The 21,056-nt window shown below is 39.9% G+C and overlaps 1 protein-coding gene across 4 annotated transcripts in view; it reads left to right on the top strand.

Annotated features, from left to right (window-relative positions):
* Positions 1–451: 451 nt before the first annotated feature.
* LOC102786887 (pecanex-like protein 3) overlaps positions 452–21,056 on the top strand; it is a 30,337-nt gene continuing 9,732 nt past the window's right edge. The window contains exons 1-24 of one of the 4 annotated variants that reach the window (XM_006800001.3): positions 452–1,173; positions 1,696–2,187; positions 2,772–2,980; positions 3,077–3,182; positions 3,768–3,807; positions 3,940–4,035; positions 4,255–6,000; positions 11,882–12,011; positions 12,283–12,452; positions 12,793–12,850; positions 12,970–13,111; positions 13,234–13,391; positions 14,140–14,293; positions 14,863–14,895; positions 14,992–15,163; positions 15,387–15,497; positions 15,794–15,885; positions 17,193–17,302; positions 17,604–17,709; positions 17,793–17,885; positions 17,978–18,128; positions 19,082–19,226; positions 20,334–20,511; positions 20,690–20,798. In XM_006800001.3, the coding sequence (XP_006800064.2) occupies positions 2,035–2,187; positions 2,772–2,980; positions 3,077–3,182; positions 3,768–3,807; positions 3,940–4,035; positions 4,255–6,000; positions 11,882–12,011; positions 12,283–12,452; positions 12,793–12,850; positions 12,970–13,111; positions 13,234–13,391; positions 14,140–14,293; positions 14,863–14,895; positions 14,992–15,163; positions 15,387–15,497; positions 15,794–15,885; positions 17,193–17,302; positions 17,604–17,709; positions 17,793–17,885; positions 17,978–18,128; positions 19,082–19,226; positions 20,334–20,511; positions 20,690–20,798 (4,462 nt within the window). In that variant the 5' untranslated portion in view covers positions 452–1,173; positions 1,696–2,034. The remainder of the gene's footprint in view (positions 1,174–1,695; positions 2,188–2,771; positions 2,981–3,076; positions 3,183–3,767; positions 3,808–3,939; positions 4,036–4,254; positions 6,001–11,881; positions 12,012–12,282; positions 12,453–12,792; positions 12,851–12,969; positions 13,112–13,233; positions 13,392–14,139; positions 14,294–14,862; positions 14,896–14,991; positions 15,164–15,386; positions 15,498–15,793; positions 15,886–17,192; positions 17,303–17,603; positions 17,710–17,792; positions 17,886–17,977; positions 18,129–19,081; positions 19,227–20,333; positions 20,512–20,689; positions 20,799–21,056) is intronic. The other 3 variants (XM_006800000.3, XM_087847289.1, XM_006800002.3) reach the window with 3 other exon arrangements.

The following is a 21,056-nucleotide window of genomic DNA, read 5'->3' on the forward strand; positions in this document are numbered from 1 at the left end:
TTTTTACCTATCTCAAAATCAGCTACCTACCTATATGTAGGTCCAATTCATCTCTTCAAGCATGGACAACTGGGTTTGTCAGGCGGCATCTGGAACTGAGCCATTAGCAAGGTGAGGGTCTTTTGGGATTGTAGGGAGCAGTTTTGCAGTGTGGCTGGCTTATATGGGGGTTAGCTTGGCCTACATTAACCTGAGCTAGCTGGTAAACCCATATATAAGAAACGTCTACATGAATGCCAGGACCTGAAAGTAAACATTCAGGACCTATTTATTTTTATTAATTTGTTTAGGTAGTTTTGTGGTTGATTGGTTTGTACTAACATTACATTTTAAGAATATTTTAAAATAAAAGAAGAAGAAGAAAAAGTCCTCCTCATGACGTCAGTACACATGGCCAATCAGCGCCATGGGAATCTCTCTCGGTCTCTCACTCACTTTGCGGCCGTGCGTGCGTGCTTGCGTGCGTGTGTCAACTAGTTGTTAGCAGAGCTAGCTACCCAGTGAGCTAGCTCGTTGAAACATTTTTTGTTTTTGTTTAGTTTTAGTTTTAGTTTTTTTTTAAATAGGGTCCGTTTATACCAAGAAGCATTTGTTGTTCGTCATGAGAGGGGCCCACGGCTCCCCATACATGATGTTTGTCACCCAGTCATGCCAAAGAGGAGCACGGCCTCTCGGGAAAAATGATAAGTTAGCTAACGCCAGCAAAAAGTGAAGCTACAGTTTTTTAACAGCCGATTTCCTTCCTAGCTAGCATCCTGAGACGGAAAGCTCTGAGATTTTGCATGAACTGGATGCGGAAGGAGGATATAAGCCAACCTGGACAGCTATTGCTAACTATGAGCTATGCTGGGATCCAAAATCGGAGAACATCTCACTGTGAGCACAATTATTAAATCTGTCAAGCCAGCGTGAGATAATAATAGCTAATGACTTTCACCTACCTATTAGCGGTTAGCGTTAAGCTGTCTTGTTTTAGGGTGACGTTACAGTTACCCAGTCAGCGATAGGGACATCAAGATAGAAATGCTTGCATATGCGGCCTAGCATTAGCCGGTAACTAGCATTAGGTATCCTAATGTTGTCTGTCAGTCAGTTTGAGGAGATAATCTTCGGGTTTAGGTCATGTTATCATATTCACTGAGGTCACTGAAAACCACTGGCGGCTGACCAGAGGTGAGAAATGCACAGAAATCTTTGTAATATACGTTGAGCTGCCAGTTAGCTTGCTAGTGCCTGTCACAAAACTTAATCTAGCTGGCACACCAATGGCCTGGACGTGAACATAGGGAGTTCAGGCTGTCGGAAAATAAACATACAGCTGTTTTTGTTTGTGTGAAAGACATCTAATGGCAAATTATGTTTGTTATGATCGTTGTTTCACGTGCCATTGCTAGCTTATGTTATTCTTTTGCATTTATCGATCACTAAAACGATTCTGTCACTTCAGTCGCAATAAAGGATAATTAGTGTCCTGTGATTTAATGTAATTAAGTAAAGGATAGATGAAAGAAAAGAGTAAAATGTTAAAGTAAAACAAACTAAATACACGTTATAAGTTGCACCTGAAACAAAAAGAGCAACACTAAACGTATTTGGTGATTTTTATTAGATTTTCAAGATTGTTTTTTCATAAAATCCAGTGTTTAAAGTGAAGCCTCATAAAAGAAAACTGACTAATTGTAATCTCTCTCACAGATGAGCACTTGTTCGTGCAGTCATTGGGTTACCAGTGTGTCAAAAAGTCACTCTGCTGGTTACCCACCGAGGATTAGGCTAGAGTGTGGCAACGCTGGTGCAGGGAGGGAGCTTATACTGGCACAAGAATATGCAAGGACTCTTTATCTCAGCTGAAGTGTATGCATATATCTAAGACACAAAACTGCTGTGCTTGATGAAACAGTCTTGGTCAACCTGCCATGCCCCATGGACGTGCCATCGTAGACACAAGATACCGTGGCTCAAACTGCTGCACAGTTTTTTGAGCTACAGACTTGGGGGAAGCGTTTCAACTTTTAGTTGAACCTGAAGGTGGAGATGGGTTCCCAAGCTCTTCAGATACTGCGGCAGGGCGTGTGGGCTTCGCTCACTGGAGGGTGGTATGTGGATCCCCACCAGAGCACATTCTCCAACTGCTTCCACCTCTACCTTTGGATATTTCTCCTGGCTTTCCCCTTTCTTCTGTACATGGTAAGTTCATTTTCCCATCACCAAATAAAAATAGGAGCTACCAAAATAATGCACAAATCCTTTTAAATCAGTTTTCAGAAGTTAGCCATGATGCACATGATAGCTTCAAGTAATTTCAGTTATATAGGTCAAATCACAAATTTACCTCAAGAAGTTTAATAATCCGTTTCTTACTTACATGCCCAAGCCCTTTTTACACATAGGCAACTTCAACTGACTTGATCATCTCCCAGGATTATCATGTGTAAAATGGGTCAAATACTATGTTCTGAATAACATAATTTTTTTTTAATGATGTAAACTGTATGAGAGACTCATTCAGCACATATGCATGGGATAATAACTTTATAGTTTAACTTCTAGTGCTTGTAACAATAGGGGGAATAAAAACTAAGGGTGTCTGCCTGAACTTGTGTGATTAAATTAAGATCCTGATTTAAAACAATTCCATAATAAGTTTGAAATATCCAGCTATATTTAACACCTCATTTCCAATTAAGCTTCCTTCCTGGTTCTAGTTCTTTGACGTAACTGCCTGGTCTCATTTTTGTAATTCCTCTCTTTAAATTCCAACTCTTTGTCAGGCTCTTCCTCCAAGCTTGTTGGTGGCAGGTGTGTACTCTGCTGTGGTTGCTGTATTTTTTACTGCCATTAAAGTGGTAAACTACCGACTTCATGCAATGTTCGACCTTGGGGAGATTGTAGAGAAAAAGCAGGCCTCACTAACAGCTGAAGCGCCAAGGACAGAAGAAGGAGAAGAGGGGTCAGGTGCTCATGAGGGGAATCAGCACAGGTAATGTGATGTCTTAAAGATAACTTGCCTGTTGTAATGTTGTGACTTGCTGAATTCTTTGAAATTTTTTTCTTCCTGCATGTGACTATTTCACAGGGATAGTCATGTTGGTGTAGAGATGACTGTGTTTCGGAAAGTCAACTCAACACCCCCAGTGCGTTGCAGCTCCCAGCACTCTCTGTTTGGATTAAACCAAGTGTCGGTGAGGATTACCATATTTACTAGCATGCAACATTCTCTCTTCTGGCTTCCAACATTTCTCCAGTTCTACCTATTAGAATTTTTTTTAATTCATTAATTTGGTCTGTCAGATGGTTTTCTTAGACTCCTTTTTTAAAACGGCTCAGAAAAAATACTACATCTGTCTGTCAGCGTCAGCACGAGGAACTTCAACCAGTGAAGCAAACTACAAGATGTAGCAAGCTTTAAAAGCTAGCGGGTGATATGGCTACAGGCAAAAAATTTAAAAAATAGACAGCAGATGATTGAATAAACCAAGTTACTGTTTAACCTAAGTACACTTGTTGCTATGATCTTTCTAACTCGTAGCTCCTCATTAAATGCTAATTGGTCTGAACCTCCCGTGGCTTAGTGCCAGGTTAAAAAAAAATTGTATTTTCCATGATCAGTATGCCTATAATAGTAGTTTGCAAGATTTTTTTTAGTTCAGTACCAACCTAACGGGGATTTTTTTTAAGTACTTAGCGATGTTCTTATGGTTTCGTAATGCATAATCATGTGGATCAGGTGGTTTAAAGCATTGTGTATATTCTTTCTTACTCTTCAGGAATTCTTGCCTCAGTTGGAGGATTCAGGGGGTACTAAGGGTAAGCAACTAAATGTTTTAATTCTGCATGCCATACTTTTATTTTAAATCATGATGTATATAATAGATAGTCTGACATTTTTATCCAAGCATATGTTTTAAATTTGTAATTACTAATTTCCTTTTATTTCAGATATCAAAGAGTTAATGCGGGAACAAGGAAGCAATAATGTGATTGTCACGTCAGCTCAACGTGAGATCCTACGTCAGAGTTCCCAGGACCCCATTAGTAAGTCTGTTATTTTTCACTGATTAGAAATGAGCATTAGATACTGGAAACAATGTTTAATCCTTCCTGTATAAGTCAGGCTGTAGGTATATCAGTATTTTCATACAAATTTAGGAAAGGGGGGAAAAAATGGAATCTTGAGAAACATAATTCACAATGTCAGTGTTACAGCTTGCAAAAGTGCATTTCAGTCTAATGTTTGGTTTTCTTACCGTACAGGGGCTCCGAATGGGGTCTCATCCTGCATTGTTGCCGCTCTTGGAGGTGAGTTCCAAGGTCTTGTAGGAGTATCTGGAGTGTCAGCTGGATTTGAAGAACCTGGAGCCTTGTCTATCCCCCCTTCACCCTCGAGTCAAGAAGATGGAGGCGAGAAAGAACACTTGCAACAAGTGGAGATGTTAACAGAACAGTTGTCTCATCAGAGTTCCAAGGACAATGATTTGGGGGCTTACTCTCCCCTTGGCCCCTCTGCTGAATCTGAGAGTTTGGGAGATACTCCCCTAAGCCCTCTTATAAAGAGTAGCTTAAGTGAAGAACTCAGTGAAAATCTGCTGGGTTTAGGCCTTGACCCTGTGGCTTTTGCTCCTGGGACTGAGCACCCCGGCAGCCGCAGCGGAGTAGCACTAGCTGCTGGATCAACAGACAGTTGTTTCAGTGCTGGTGGAGCTACCACAGACCGTGAGACGCTAAGCACTGTTAGCAGTTACCGCAGTGAAAAAACTGATTCAACTCAGCTGGAAAGTCCTTCATTCAGCCAGTCGCGGCCTGTAGATGGACAGGTTTCTGCCTCAGCACCAGCGATAGGGTCTGACATCCACAAGCCCACAGAGGATTCAGCAGTGCAAGATGGCAGTGATACTGACAATCTGTCAGACAGTGTGTTACTACGCTCCCCTTCCAAAGAATTCTCCCTCAGCCAGGGGCTAGACCGGACACTTGTTGAAGGAGAAGATCTGCCATCTGTACCTTCTGATATTGCACAGCCCCCTCCTCTCCAGAACTCTTCCCCTTCAAGTAGTGGCCACTCAGAGGTTTGTGAATTAGACAGGATTGTCCCAGTTCCTCCTCTACCCCCACCTCGGCAGACCAATTCAGTGCCCTCAGGGCTGGCCCTGGGTCTGGTGTGTTCTGAGCCTGCTTTGCCCATATCTTCTACCCCTTTCTTACTGTCTGAGCAGCCTGCTCTGCAGTCCCAGCAGGTTGTACGCCCTAAAGACTTAAAGCTGCTGCGGGCCAGCGGCGGTAGCATGGGGCACAGGCCAGGCCGAAGGAAAGCTCCAAGAAGGCGCGCTGGAGCTGGCAGTAGTAGTTTTGACTGTGGCTCTTACAGGCGTCACCACAATCATAGACAACACAGAGATTACATACCAGTGCGCAATCGACTCGGCACTAAGGCTTACAGTGAAAGTTTGTTTGAGGATTCCAGTGACGAGGACGACGGCAGTGACATGAGTGCAGGTTCTAGCCTGGGCTCTCAGCGCCGATACAGCTCAGATGATGATGACGATGATGATGATGACTCTAGTTCCTCTACCTCCTGCTACTCTCCAGACCTTGCTAACACTGGCATTACATCAACTCTTCCCCCTGCTGCTCAACTGCCTACTCCAAGGGAAGGGGATTTACCCGAAACTGCTGGCCCCTCACATCCTCGTGCTGCTCAACGCTCTTCTAGCACCGCTAGTGCTAAGACTCACGCAAGAGTGCTAAGTATGGATGGGGCAGGTGGAAGCCAGAGCAATGCAGTGGCTCTGCCCTCTACTCTGCTTGCAATGCCCTCCACCTCCACGCCTGCACCTCGGACTCTCACCATCTCTAAGTCTGATCTGGAAGCCCGGACTATACACTCTGATGGCTTTGCTGGAGCTCACCATCATCGCCTGGATTCACTTGGAGGTTCTTGGACTGGCAACCAGATGGGCTGGAGAACAGGAGAACTGGTTGAAGAGGGGGCTGTTGGAGGTGGTGAGTTTGCAAATTTTCAGTCAAGAATATATGTTTTAACTTACCCTACTGAAACAGTTTTCATCATGGTTTGGAGGTCTAACTAATTAAGAAAGTTAACCTTCATAGGGAGTTGCTGATAGTAAGGCCTATTTGTAAGGAATCAAATTTGATGCTGATATTTTTATTTCTGTAATATATTTGATGACAGACCACTATTAATTTGTACTTAATTTAATCACGAGTAATGACTCCATGGTGTAGTGATTAATACATATACCTTATTTGTGAAAGATTTTATTTAAGATAGCGAAGAGATACAAACCCAGCCTTAGGGTCTCACAAGCTAGTGTACTGTAATCTAACTAGATGTATCTGATATGATCCCTGTGTTGGTGTTGTCCGTGGTCATCATAATTAATATTGGTCCAGGTTCAACATTGCAAGTTATATTGTCATGGGGAAAAAAACTGCCAATGTTTACTAAAATCCAAAAAGGGGCGGTTGTGGTTTAGGATGGGTTATGGGGTTATAGTTACGGTTATAATTATAGAGTTAAGGTTAGAGTTTGGTCCAAATTTCTTTCCACGTTGCAAAACCATGACATCACAACAGTGTGATTGGTCACTTGCAATGATGAACCTGGCCCATCATTAGCTTTGGTGATCCTAGAACAACATTGGCACATTGATATCAGATTGTGCACTATACCCAAGCCAGTATAGAGGTGACGGTTGTGTCAGGAACTCCATCTGATATGAAGTCTGTGTCAAAACAAACATGGGGTTCCATGTGCTGTGGCAATCCCTTTGGAAATAAGAGAGCAGCTGAAATTCCATTACTTTTTTTTTTAGTTCCAAGTAACCATGAGGTGTGATCAGAAAGTTCTGGAAATGATTCTGTAAAAATCAAAAATCATGCCTGTATACCCATTCAAGATATATTATACTCTGCACCATTGTAAGTGGAGCTGCTATATTTAGATCACTGTAGAACGCCTGTTATGTCTACTTATGTCTCAGTAGCGCCTGCTGGATCTACTCCAGTGTATTCCTTCAACTTAATTTTCATTTTCAATAGGTTTACAGTGTCACTATCAGACAAGTCTGCAATAAGAGCAAATAGCAAGAAAAGACTATGTTGCAATGATTTGCAACTCTCATAGGCTCGTATTTTATCAGGTAATTGTAAAATGCAGTGTTTATTTTTCGGCTTTTCTGTTGTAAGATTTTGTGTAGAAATTTCACCAGAACCTTAATCTGTTTTGCAAAGGAAGTATGGTCTCATTAAGAGCTTGTTTGCACTTGGAGGGGCTGATGCCCTGAATAATCTGTTATCCTTCAGGGGTTGCTGGCGATGCAGGATTTTCAGCTCTGTGTGTCCACCCTGCAGCTGGATGTGAGACATCATCTCAGCCGAATTTCTCCCAGATATCTTCTGGCTCTCTATTACCGGAGAGACCCAAAAGTGTTCACTGCCAGTTCCCCTTAGGTTAGGTGGTTATGAGGAAAACTAGATGCTTCATTGATTGGGTGGGGTGCTGTTTTCAAGTGGAGGGCCATAAATGGCGCCTAGCCTCAGAGGCTTTGTCGCACATATATATAAATTACTTGGAGCTGACGGCAGGTTTTTTGGCTTTGGGGCATTTCTTGCTGCTCCTGAAAAATTGTTATGTCCTGATTAGGAGAGACAGTATAACAACAGTTGTGTATACAGACTGTCTGAGGCACTTGCTGTGTGACATTACACAGCCTGGCTCACACTCTGATTGTGTGGAGCAGTGAACACCTCCTGTCATTATGTGTGACGCATGTTCCCACTGGAGCGGAGCTACAGAGGAAATCCACTCTATGGGGAGTGGAGACTCAATCCCACAATAGTCCACCACGTCTGAAGGTGTCCGTATATTTGTTTGCATCATACAAAAACACAATGTCCTCTTTTCTTTTCCCTAAAAAAATTGAGGGCAAAACATTAGGGGAGCTCACCCATGGCCAGGCACACTCCTATAAGAGTTTCCCTGAGCAGGTTGAGGGAGCAGTGGCTCTCTTTGATTTTGATTGTTCCATATTGGCCCAGCGGGCCATGGATGATGGATCTAACTTGTCTTCTCCACAGCCGGCGGTGGACACTGCTTTTGCACAGGGGCCTGATGTCACAGGTGTCACAGAGCAGTTAGCTGAGACTGGCACCTGAAAGGCTGAATTTAAATGAGTTGGGTCTCCCCCTGAGGTTGATTGAGACCATTCAGAGTGCAAGAGCAGTTTCTGTATTCTGACTTTATGAGGGTGTGTATTTGAGAGATGTGCAGCTACGAACAAAATTTCTTATTAGTGCTGTGTTAGAATTGTGTTAGACCTCCTTCAGGTTTTGCTAGATAAGGGAAGAGCATTTTCCACTATTAAAGTATTTGGCTGGAATATCAGGCTGCCATGTTGGCTTTGGTAATGCACCAAAGAGATTTAACTACGGTTTTAGAGTTAGTCTTAGTCTTTTTACAGCTTGCTTTAGCATCAATGAAAAATAACAGTAACTGTAAGTTATATGCTCTATCTACCCACACATCATGTCTGTAGTTTTCAACTGTAATAGGGAGGTTTTGCACCCTAATGCTGCCTTCATGCCTGATGTTAGAGATTCTACCTATAGCGGCCCTGCACAGGAGCTGTTAGCCTTTCGCCCCCTGCCATTTGGGGAATGAGCCAGAGGTGGCTGACCTTTTCCGTGGGTCAAGGGGTTAACCCCGGTTCCTTGAAAACTGAATGAGGTATCTCACTGCACTTTGCCCATGCAACTGGACAGTGATAGTAAGGCATCAATAGATTAAAAAAAATGGAAAAATGCTGACTGATATTTATTTATTTAGTCAAAATTATTTGACCTTTTGAATTAATTAAATTTAGTCATGAGTTAGTTGCTTTATGGTGTAGTAGTGGCACGTAGAACAACAACACTAAGAATGCCTGGACCCCATGGTCTTGGTGATAAGAGCTTCTGTGGCTTGTCATGCCAGAGGGGCACTTACCATAGTGAGATACCGCACTTGAGCTTCAAAGAAATTAAGTTACACTGGGCCCGTCTTAAAAACAAAACAAAACTATTAACAAAATCACTCACAAAACTAAGCTCGAAATTAAGCAGGCAAAACAAAGGTATAACTGTATCTTTACAGAATAAAGCATGAAATTGGGGTTTAAAAGAACACATTCAAATTTACAGAATCTGCTTTGAAGTGTCTTTTTTGTGCACAGGAACAAGAATAAAGAAAACATTTAGAAAATAATATTTTATTCAAATTTATTTTTTAGATTATTCTATTTAATCAGATTATTTTAACATTGTGTAACATAATACCCTATATGGACAAAAGTCCCTCTTAATCTTTAAATTCAGGCGTTTTCACTCCCATTGCCAGACTGGCATAAAATCAAACCCATAGCCAAGGAGTCTGCCTTGAGAAACATTTTTTCAAGAATGGCTCATTCTAAAGAGCTCACTGTGTTCAAGCATGCCAGTCAGTTTGTGAAATTGCTTCCATCCTAGATATTCCACTATCAGTAAGTGGTATTATTGCAAATTGGAAGCGTTTAGGAACCACAGAAATGAAGGCTCAAACTGTGTAAAGTTATAGAACTGGCTCACTGACTGCATATAGTGCGCAAAAGTCTCCAAAGCTCTTTTGAGTCAATAACTGCAGAGTTCCAGAGCCCCCAGCACAAAACCATCAGCACAAAAACTTTGCACCAGCATTTTTGTGGCATGGTTTTCCACGGCTGAACAGCTTTTACCTATATACTGTATGTATTAATGTCAGGTGTTTCCACTGTGTGTTATACTAGGGATTTTCCCAATTTCTTAGATGACTAAATGAGGAAAAAAAGAGACTAACCGACTAGTCTGAAACTTAACACCACTCAGGTAATAAGTTCCATTTGAGAAACTTTTAATTAATAACTATTAATAAAATTAATAACATAGGTATTTGAAACCATTTATCACATTCTTCAGTGATGAATCATGCCGCTTAAATGTGCAGCACCTTGCAGCATGCATTATACACATTATACTCCAGACAGACATCAAAGATGAAAAACACTTAAAATAAACCGATGTTAAAGATGCTACAAAACCAAACACGTTCCACTAAAATATGACAAATTAACATCTAATAAATCACGACTTAAAAGTCCCAAGCATTATGAATGATGCACACTGTTCGAAATTCATGACATCCACTTCAATAAAAGTTAGAATCTAAAATAAAACAGTAAATCATCCATCCATTTTCTTCTGCTTATCTAAAGTCAGTCAGACATCCTTAGCCGTCCCCTTTCAATGTGAAGGAGTAGCTGCTCTTCTTTGAACCCCTTCCGAATAACTGAATTCCTTACCCTATAACTAAGGCAGAGCCCATCCACCTTATGGAGAAAGCTCCTTTCCACTGCTTGTATCAATGATCTCATTCTAATAGTGTTAACAGAAAGATCAGGCCTAGATTAACAGATTTAGTTTCCCAACAATGATGTGCCATTTGGTGGCAAATGGGTGCATAACATTTAGGACCCAATAATATACCGACATTTGGCATTGATTAAAAGTTTAACAATTAGATTAAACCACTAGTAAGTCTGGTACCAACTAGTGACAACAGCAACGATTAGTCGGTTAGTCGACTAGTCACACATATGCCTACTGTAGGAATAGTGAAAGGTAACTAAAGCACAGTGTTAGAGAAAGTTGGAAGTATTAATTAAAATTTTGGCTGCTGTGCTTAAACTTTATTATTTTAGTAGAACTCCTTATTATGCAAGTTTACCAGAAACATTCAGGCATCATCCAGCTTTTACCCGACCAATAAGTGTAATGGGTGCAGTACCTAAACATTTCTTTGTACCTGAGTCATGAGAATGTGAAGAAACTATGCAAAATATTTTCTACCATCTTTTGGTGCCATTTATGGTCGATGTGCAACTTATTTTTAGCAAAGACATAGTTGTTTAGGAGGTGTTCCCATCTGCACTAAAAGATGGTTTACAAAACTGTTAATCGAATAAATAACTTTGAATGAAAACCCAATAAAGTTTTATTAAATTGTCTGTTTAACAAATTATATGAATATTTTAAACACTCAAAAAGCGCTTGTTAGGCTAATTTGATAAAGAAGTTAAAACACAAGCTTCACTATAAACACTAACTGCTAATTTAATTTACCTCTACAAATTGCCAATTTGGCTTAGGCTGCAGCTGTGCTCTTTCTCTAGCAGCAAAATCTAATGAATCCACATCAGCAGCATAGGAGAGGAGAATGAGATGGCTGATAGCATCTGATTTCTTTGTTATTCACTCACTGTCTTTATTTTAAATTATTTTTTTGGTTTGACAGTTTGGAAAAATTCAGAGTGAGATATGTGCTGCTGGTAAATAATACTGTTGTGCTCAATTACAATTCTGTTCAGATGTTTTTCTTTTTTATAAAATGGGAGTATTTAAAACAATGTTTACTAATGAAAAATGACTAAAAAGACTACTAATACAAAAATAAGAAGCATCAGTAAGATGAGTATAAATTATTGTGTTTAAACCCTGATTACCACCTCACTGCTGAGACCTCAATAACGGATCACCCCTAACACATTGAGGCAAAATCTTTTCATTAACCCATGTCCTTGCTGCTAACATGGAGTCATGCTTTGAAAAATTTATAATAAATTAAGTTTAATTAATAGTCTGGTGTGTGAAACCTAACTATCTCTTAAGCTTTGTACTTATTTATTTAATGAATGAATAAATAACATAAGGACATTCTAAGTTCTGAATTAAGATAAAATGCAGTTATAGTTAAATCTTAGATATGTGCATTATGTACACTGACAATGTGATGTAAATGATAAACTTTCCTCAGCCATGGCCACGGAGGAAGGGGGCAAACACGAATCAGTCAGCAGTGTAAAGAGGACCCAGGCCATACGCAGGAGACACAATGCTGGGAGCAACCCTACACCACCACCATCTACCATGGGATCACCTCCCAGGTTTGTCATCTAAGCAAAGATGTCCCTATATGTTTGTTTGCGCTTGTCCTCAACTTTTCTTTTTGGTTTTCTTTCTACCATGCCTTCCATATTAGTATGTTTACACTATAATGGACATAAGAATAACAGCCCAGATTAAAATTTTGTCTATATAAAGTCGTATTTTCATTAAATAATTTAATAAAGTATAGCTCATGGAGCATGTGAGCTGTAGGTGGACTGAGTTTAGGATTCAGATTAACTGCTGTATTCATTTGTTTGTTTCCTGTAGTCTCCAGGACCTCCAGCGAGCTCGGACCTCCTCTCATTCACGCACCCGTACACTTCCCTCAGCCTTACAGTTTGCCTCTTCACTTCTACTACCCCGCAGTGGCATCCATGAGGCTTCCACATTTGACGACACATCAGAAGGGGCAGTGCACTATTTCTATGATGAGAGTGGTAAGTACCTTGTCTTGTCTAGACAGTCATTCTGTTTATCCTATTATTAAATGGTCAGATATGAGAGTGGTGTCATTTTTTCCATCTAACTCTTCATGAATAGTGGACTCTCCTTGAGTACCGATTCTTAGGACTTGCTACCTTGAAATGTTACCAGTCTGTTATTTGAGCTATTATTTTGAAGCATTATGTAAAGTAATTGTAATGTAATGGTCACTGGTATTTGAATCTACATAAAGAAAATCACTTGTCAGATTGCATTATTATATACTCTGTCTGTGATTGCAGATTTTACACTGTTGAGGGTATTCATTTCTGCTGTGTCTCTGTTATATAACAGGAGTAAAGAGGTCCTACACATTTGGACCTGCTGGAGGCGGCTATGAGGACCCAGTTCAGTAAGTTATAAAGTTTTTATTGCCAAGTGTCTTTCTTTTCTACAGACTACGAGAGTTATTGTTGTCATTAAAACATTACTAACAGCTACATTCAAGGCTGTGAAATTTTACACTTGCAGAGAAAGGGAGAGGCAGTCCCAATCTTCAAGCTTCACATCCACTGAGGTCCCAGAAGGGGCACCAGTCCTGTCCATGCTACAGCCCAGACAAGGGGCTTTACAGGGGATGCAGGTGCGCAGGGTGCCTCTGGAGATGCCCGAGGTTAGCAGTGCTTCATTGATTATTCCAAATAGGACATCAGTCGGCACATCAAAGCTAACTATCACAGACGGTCCTTCTAGATCCTGTTTCCTAATTCACACAATCTCTGAATTCTTACCTAGTTTGATCTGGATCACGAGTCTCTACAAGAGTCCCAAGAAAACACTTTGATGATTGAGGAGAAAGCCAAACCTAAACAGTACTATCGCTTTTGGGTGCTGCCTGGAAAGTGGCTGAGAGTCCGATATGATCGACTGGCTCTGCTTGCCTTATTAGACAGGTAAGACAAAACATCGGAAAAGAGAATGGATTACATTTTATTTGGTTACTTTTTCTCTGTGACAGCAAAGAAAAATGTACAAAATGTACTCTGTTGCCCCTCAAATAATTAATACATAACAACATTTGTTTTTGTTTTAGTTTTGACAAATTATCATTTCAAGTAAATATTTAACTTTAACTGAGTTTACTTTTAAACAGGTCCATGGTTTTGATTGAGAATTGATAGAGAAGATGGATTAACAAGTCCAACAAATTTGTTCACACTGTATCATTTCTGAAGGCTGCTTTGCCTCTTACACTGAAGCAAAAGATTTTCATTCATAAGCGAAGTTCTTTTAAAGGATCTATTTAATATATTTTCACTAAACAACAACTCAGAAAAATGTTATCCTGTGTTTTTCTTTCAAATAAATAGAAACTTGTGGCATGCTATTATACAGGATGCATTGTAAACTGATTTAGATGAAACTTTAAGGTTTTACTGTAATACTGATACTCTGTGTTTTTTTGTTTGTTTGGTTTTTTTTTTAATGGGTTGTTTTGTTTGTAATGGATGAACCTCCTCATTGTCACAGGACTTATGTCCCGTAGGATATTGACTTAACACTTAATACACATTTGTTTTAATTTTTTTCTCATGAAGCACATTTTCTTTACAGGTCAAAGACAAAATTTAATTTAATTTTAATTTAAAATTTAATTTTGAGGGTTTCTCAAATATGTACGGCTGCACCTTACTTTCCCAGGAACCGCCGTGTGGGAGAGAACGTGTTTGCTGTGGTGCTGGCCAGCCTGGTGGCATTCCTGGGGTTCCTGCTGCTGCTCCAAGGCTTTTTCAGGGACATTTGGGTCTTCCAGTTCTGCCTGGTCATTGCTAGTTGCCAGTACTCCTTACTGAAGGTACCTCTTATTTATGTTGTTTCTCTTACCAAAAGTCTTCAGCAAGTAACTTAATAATGGTCACTGTATGACCAAAACTTGTGTTCTTACAATGTCATAACATATAAATGTTCAGTCTACACTAAACTCTGAACCCCCATTTGGTTCTGTGAAAATCTCTAAACAGATCGCGCAGGTGGAGATTTGGCAAAATCATATCCTGTCGAATTTAATATTACTTCGAGCTTATAGATTTGATGTTCATTTGAAAGGAAAAAGGGGAAAAAACGAATGGTTGTCAGACTTAGCCTATATAAGACCGTTATAAGACTTTCTCTTACAACGCATCCTCTGTCAAGAGTACAATAATTGTGTAATTTAAAATAAGGCCCCAGTAATATGATACTGGACTTTTTTTAAAGCAATCTTTTAACATCATTGTTGTAGGAAGACTAAGTGCTCAAAATCCAGTCCAAGGGTCACAACAATTTTCAGTTAACCTGGTTAGCTAGAGCCAAGCAATTGTCGTTCCTGTTTTTAGCATACACGTGAAAGACATAAAGCCTAAATTTCCTGCCTCTTTGTTTTAGAGTGTACAGCCAGATGCAGCCTCTCCCATGCATGTGAGTAGTAGATTTAGGAATCCACATTTTATAAAATACTTTTGACCTTAAAATTATGGTATAACGTTGTTTCTCTCCTTGTCTGTTATGTAAAAGGGGCATAACTGGATCATTGTGTACAGTCGGCCAGTCTATTTCTGCTTATGCTGTGTGATGATCTGGATCTTTGACTTATCTGGGCGCTCTGGAAGTCTGCAGCCCTTCTCCCTCTATGGCATCATCATCTTCTCTGCGCAATTCCTGCTCTGTGTCAGGGATGTGCTCATTGGTTAGTGTTATTCATGGATTTTTTTTACATCAGGTTGATGTTCAGATTGACAGTGCTAGCATTGCTACATGGCAGAATAGGTCTATCTTTCTTATTGCAGTGTTAATTAAATAGCCCTGAATATATCCTGATTATAACACTGCTTTATGCAGGTGGAGGATTAGTGGGTTTTTAAACTGTAACCCATTTTTAAACACAATTTCCCCTTCTTTTCATCCAACAGTGTTTGCCCTGTGTTTCCCAGTCATTTTCCTGTTTGGGTTGCTACCTCAGGTCAACACTTTTGTGATGTGTCTGCTGGAGCAGATTGACATGCACATTTTTGGTGGAACTGGTAAGAATATTATTACACGAATGGGATAATCGAATACTTGGAAGTTGAAAGTGTTAGACCATTTTTAGGAGGACAGTTTAAAAACCATGTGGTTATTTGAACACATTCCACAGTGCGAATAAACGTTTAAAAAATGTGTGAGATTCTGCTTGTCCATTGCTCAGAGAAACTAGTAAAAACAAATACTTTGAGTATTTCTGCCCAAACAGAATAATGAGAGTTGTCTATCGTTTGTGTCGTTGTGTCTCACCCATACCAGCCTAATTGTGTCTGATCTCTCTGTATTCTTTCCTCAGCCACTACCAGCCCCCTTTCATCTCTGTACAGCCTCATACGCAGTGTGCTGGTGGCTGCCCTGCTGTATGGATTTTGCCTCGGTGCCATAAATGTAAGTTGAACCGACTGACTGTCCCAGTTCGCACCTGTTATTAATGTGCGTCATGGGTGATCTGATCACAGGTAGACGGCTTACTCTCCACATATGTCTCAAGTGATCATTTGTGATTGCGTGTCACTTCCCTGCTTGGCATCTATGCAGACATACAGTATTATGTGTGTGAGCCACCACCCTCTTCTGTAGCAATTTATTGAAAAAAACGGAGTTTGTACAATTCTTATGAGCTTGAGTCAATATTTAGTATGAACACCTTTATTTTTTTAATAGTATGACCTCCTAGGCAAGCATTGCTGTAATTTTTAGCGCTCAGCTGTAAAAGGCTGATGGGCGAGCAGGTGTCGTGAATACGATAACTAACTAGAGAGTGAGGTGATGTAAGGTTTTCAAATTCATACCATTTGTGCATCTACTTTCTATTGTTTGCATTTCTATATACTTGTCCAGTTTCCTCAAATAAGGACAAGCTGCAGACCATTCTATGATACAAGTTTTCAACTAATACCTCTTTGGAAATCACATTGTTGCTGTAAAAATACTATTTTATGTCTGTCAAGCTATGTTATCGATGCCATTTTTGTAGATTCAACTAAAGAAATTCAAACAAGTAACAAAGTACATAAAGATACCTTTAAAATTTGTTCTTTGCCAAGTTGTCTGTTGAGCACCCCTACCTTGAGTTGGGGGGGTATGGTCGAATGATTCATTGGTCAGTGCTAAGTGGCTTAACAGAACATTCTTGTCCAAGGACTGGCCTGAATGAATGAAAAAGCAGCCAATGGCCAAAGAAAAAACTTTGAAAGCTCTTCTGAAAGCCTGGATACCTATTGCTCAAGATCACTTTAAAAATTACAGGTCTGACTCCTTCGAAGCAAAATATAAAGAAATAAGACGGTGTACTGTAAAACGATATTATTTCAGTGACAAGTGGGTTTGATTTTTAACTGGTAAAAGGTAGAAATGCACTTCCCCTGACTATTCAGCTGGAAATTAAAAGAATAAATCAAAACAGTGCAAGCTGTGTTTCTATTCCTTGACATGTTCAGGCAAGCCAAGTCGCCAAAAGACATCCAACACCCAACTAATACTGACTTTATGGGTTTTCAGATTGTGGGCAACAGTCTTGAGTAATCCAGTCTCAGTGCATCTTTTGTGCAATTACACATGTACGTGGAGCTGTTAATGTGTGATCATGTTAGTGTCAGGTGTGAACTTACTGAACATGACATGAAAGAGTTTGAACGTGTTTTTCCTATTACAGTCGTCTATTTGACTTTTTCCCCCCCTTTTTTTCCCATCAGGCACCGTGGGGGGATGCCCATGTTCCAGTACTGTTCTCCGCATTTTGTGGGCTACTCCTGGCCTTATCCTACCACCTGAGCCGCCAGAGCAGCGATCCTACCATCCTTTGGTCAGTATTTCCTGTTTCATATCGGCAATGATGGTCTTGGGAGTCTTTATTGAATCTTCTTTTTAAATCCAGAATAGATTAACAGTTACTTAAAGAAGTCTATATAGCAAGATGGATAGCAAGTCTAAAGTGTAGTTTGTGTGTTTTACAAAGTTAGCTACAATCCAAGACATAAAAATTATGCTAATGGCCAAGAGACACTGCTGCTCTTGATCATCTGTGAAGACTTTGATGATAGATTTTATCTTTCTGTGGTATTTCTTGTAACTCTTTCTTTTATGCTTTTTACCCGTAACATCAGGTCACTGGTCCGGTCTAAATTATTCCCAGAACTGGAGAACCGAAACCCAGAAGAACCCCCTGTGGAAATCAAGGACCCTCTTCCTGATAAGCTACGCAACTCTGTGGTAACTACTGTTGCTCACCAGCCTGCAGTTAAATTTTTATGTAATGATTTAATTAGTTTTAAAATCAATCTGTCTATTTATAGAAAGAGATTCTTCATTCGGACCTCGTCATCTGTCCCCTCATGGCTGTGATTACCTTTGCCATCAGTGCCAGCACAGTTTTCATCGCTCTTCAAGTTAGTTGGAGCAGTATTCATGACCTTACACTCGCATCATTTTTGTATATAGACTTAATTAAAATGTTCCTCTTTTTGCTCTTGCTCCGCAGCCTGCTCTTAGCGTTGTCTTATACATCCTGGCTGGAGTTGTTGGCTTCATTACACACTATCTCCTGCCTCAGCTCCGCAAACAGCTGCCATGGTTCTGCCTGGCTCACCCTTTGCTCCGCTCCAAAGAGTATAGTCAGTTTGAGGTCCGAGGTGGGTGTCTGATTGCATCTTCTATCTTCATTCACATGCACAGAAAAATAACAACATCTAGAAATACATATATAGTATAACAGGCTTTGGGAACTGAAATGTTATAAGTTGTTCTAATTACAAAATAGTAAGATCTCCAGCTGAAAGTGCTCTTGAGAAAACACTCCCGGCAAACTTCATAGGCTGCTTCACCAGACAATACATAACTATTTTTAAACGACAGTCAGCTGCATATTTTGAATATGATTTGAATATCATTAATATATTAAGTAATATATACACTCAACACTAAAAATAAATCAGTTATTTTATCTCAAGATTTTTGTGTTAGAAGTTGTTTAAAATGATCAAATTACTGTCATGTCTTCTTGAGTTTATCTTTAAATATTTTACAGACACTTTTTTCAATGTTTTTAATGGTGCTAGTCAGCCACAACTTTAAAAGCATCTGCTAAATATTGAATAGATTCCCCTTGTGCTACTAGAAAAGCTCTGATTCATCAGAACATGGACATTGGAGCCTTGGGGTGTCTGGCACTGAGATGGTGACAGTGATAGTTCCTGTGGGCCAGTTTAGGCTTGATTTTTGAAATTTAGTGGCCATGCCTGGTCTCTTTATTGAATTCTTCAGGCAATTTCGAAGCATTTTTGCAGTGTGGTAGAGCATACGAGCCTGCTGGAGGAGGATGGGTGTTTCTGGGTTGTAACGATACTCCCAGAAACATCCACATGAATCCCAAGTGAGTAACACTGATCTCACAATCATGCAGTGATGATCAGATCAGTTTTATTCATGTCATCTGTCAGTGGTTTTATTGTTGTGGCTAATTAGTGTATTGAACCTCTTTTAAAACTCTTTTTTTTTTTTTTTGTCTTCACAGCTGTGGTGTGATATCTGCAGTTTGTGAATTACTCCACATTTGTAACATATTTTTTCTTTCTGTTTGACCCAGATGCTGCTCAGTTGATGTGGTTTGAGAAGCTGTACGCGTGGCTTCAGTGTGTGGAGAAATATTTTATCTACCCAGCTGTAGTGCTGAACTCCCTAACCACCGAAGCTCGAACAGTGGGCCAGAATCACAAAGAGCTGGACATCTAGTAAGCGTTTCCTCGTCCTGGTTCTGTTAATATTTTAAATGCGAGGGTTATACTGTTCTTTATCTCTGCTCCCTGTGGACATTTGCTGTCTGCTGGATGTGTTGAACTCTCCCATGTGTGCCCTATGTCCCATCTCCCTCTGCTGTCTTCTTTTTCCCATCATCCCCAACCGGTGGTGGCAGCTGCCCCTCCCTGAGCCTGATTTTTTTTTTTTCTTCTGGTCTTTTAATAGTTGGCATTTTCTCTAATATTGTACCCCCTTTCCCTACAGTATAAAGTTTCTTGTGGGGACAGTTGTTGTGATTTGGCACTATATACATCCATTCAAATTGAATTGAACTCTTGAAACGGGTGATTTAAAAATGTGAACATCAAGAGAAATTTGTCAGGTTTTATTTCATTAAGCAGTGTAGTAGTATATTGTATGTTGCCTGTGATTTTCTTTTCTTTGAAGAAGTAGTAGTTTGTTTTTGTCATTTTCAAAAAATGAGTGTGAAAACCACAGTGAAGATTTTTACAGCAGTCTTTGCAGTTGTGTAAAAAAACTGATGATTCAGTAGCTTTTAAAGCTTCAGTTCATTCAGTTTTGTGGACTTTTCTTTGTGCACAGCTCCATTAAGGTCCCACCACAGCATTTCAGTTAGGTTAATGTCTGGACTTTTTTGGGGCCATTGCAGCATCTTAATTTTTTTCTTTTTCACACATTTTGTGTAGATTTGCTGCTGTGATTGGAATTATTGTTCTGTTGCACCAACTCACTTTTGGCTAAGGTCACACTGGCTGATGATCACTTAATGAACTTTTTATTAGCAGCATCTTGCTGCTACTTACACTCTTAATTCTCTAGGAATTAAAGGTGGATTTAGTTTTTCATGGGACTGTATAAAGTGTTGTGAAAACCTTTCTTTTCACATCACTGTAAAATTATGCACAGCTCTCTGCAAACTCTAAAGAAAGGGGTTAAACTGTAGCACGTACGCGCAATCACTAGCATCTGGTGTTGAATAATCATTTCATTTCTTACTCTGTTGTTGTAACCATATGTTAGCATGTGTTGATTTTTTTTCTTCTTTCTTTCCCCCCCTCTCTCTTCCTCAAACCCTCCAGTAGCCGAGCTTTCTTTATCTCGGTAGCTGGAATGAAGCTGCTGCGTTCGTCCTTCTGTACCCCATCGCAGCAGTACGTCACACTGTGCTTCACCACACTCTTCTTCCACTACGACTATCCACACTTCTCAGAGACCTTCTTAATCGATTACTACTTCATGTCCATTCTCTTCAGCAAGGTTAGAAAACATTTCATATTTGTAGCATTTTTTCGTCACAAATGATTTTGTTCTACTTTAGAAACAGCTTCCTGCCCACAAATAGTCTTAATCGTCTTATTTCTGTAGCAAATATGAATACAATTTTTACGTGCGCGTGTGTGTGAGTTGATAATGATGAATGTTTGAATGTTTTCAGATGTGGGACCTGCTGTACAAGCTGCGTTTCGTGCTGACCTACATTGCCCCCTGGCAGATCACTTGGGGCTCAGCCTTTCATGCCTTTGCTCAGCCCTTTGCTGTGCCCCGTATCCTTATTCAGCTTGATTTTGTGATAGTAGGAATACACCAGTGCCAAATTTAAGGTTGATAGAGTATAAGAGGGCAAATTGTAGCTTTAAGATGTGACAAAGGTATTTTCTGTTGCAAGATTATTGAATTGTTTTGCATTACTGCACAGAGGTTATTATTATTTTGTGCTGTATTCTTTATTTTGATAGTCTAAGTGTCAGTGAAGTTATTCACTTTGGGGGTTTTGGTGACATGTCCTTAACTCTTGCTATTTC

The sequence above is a fragment of the Neolamprologus brichardi genome, chromosome 10 (genome assembly GCF_056152115.1).
Source record: "Neolamprologus brichardi isolate AB-2024 chromosome 10, ASM5615211v1, whole genome shotgun sequence".
In the NCBI taxonomy this organism is placed as follows: domain Eukaryota; kingdom Metazoa; phylum Chordata; class Actinopteri; order Cichliformes; family Cichlidae; genus Neolamprologus; species Neolamprologus brichardi.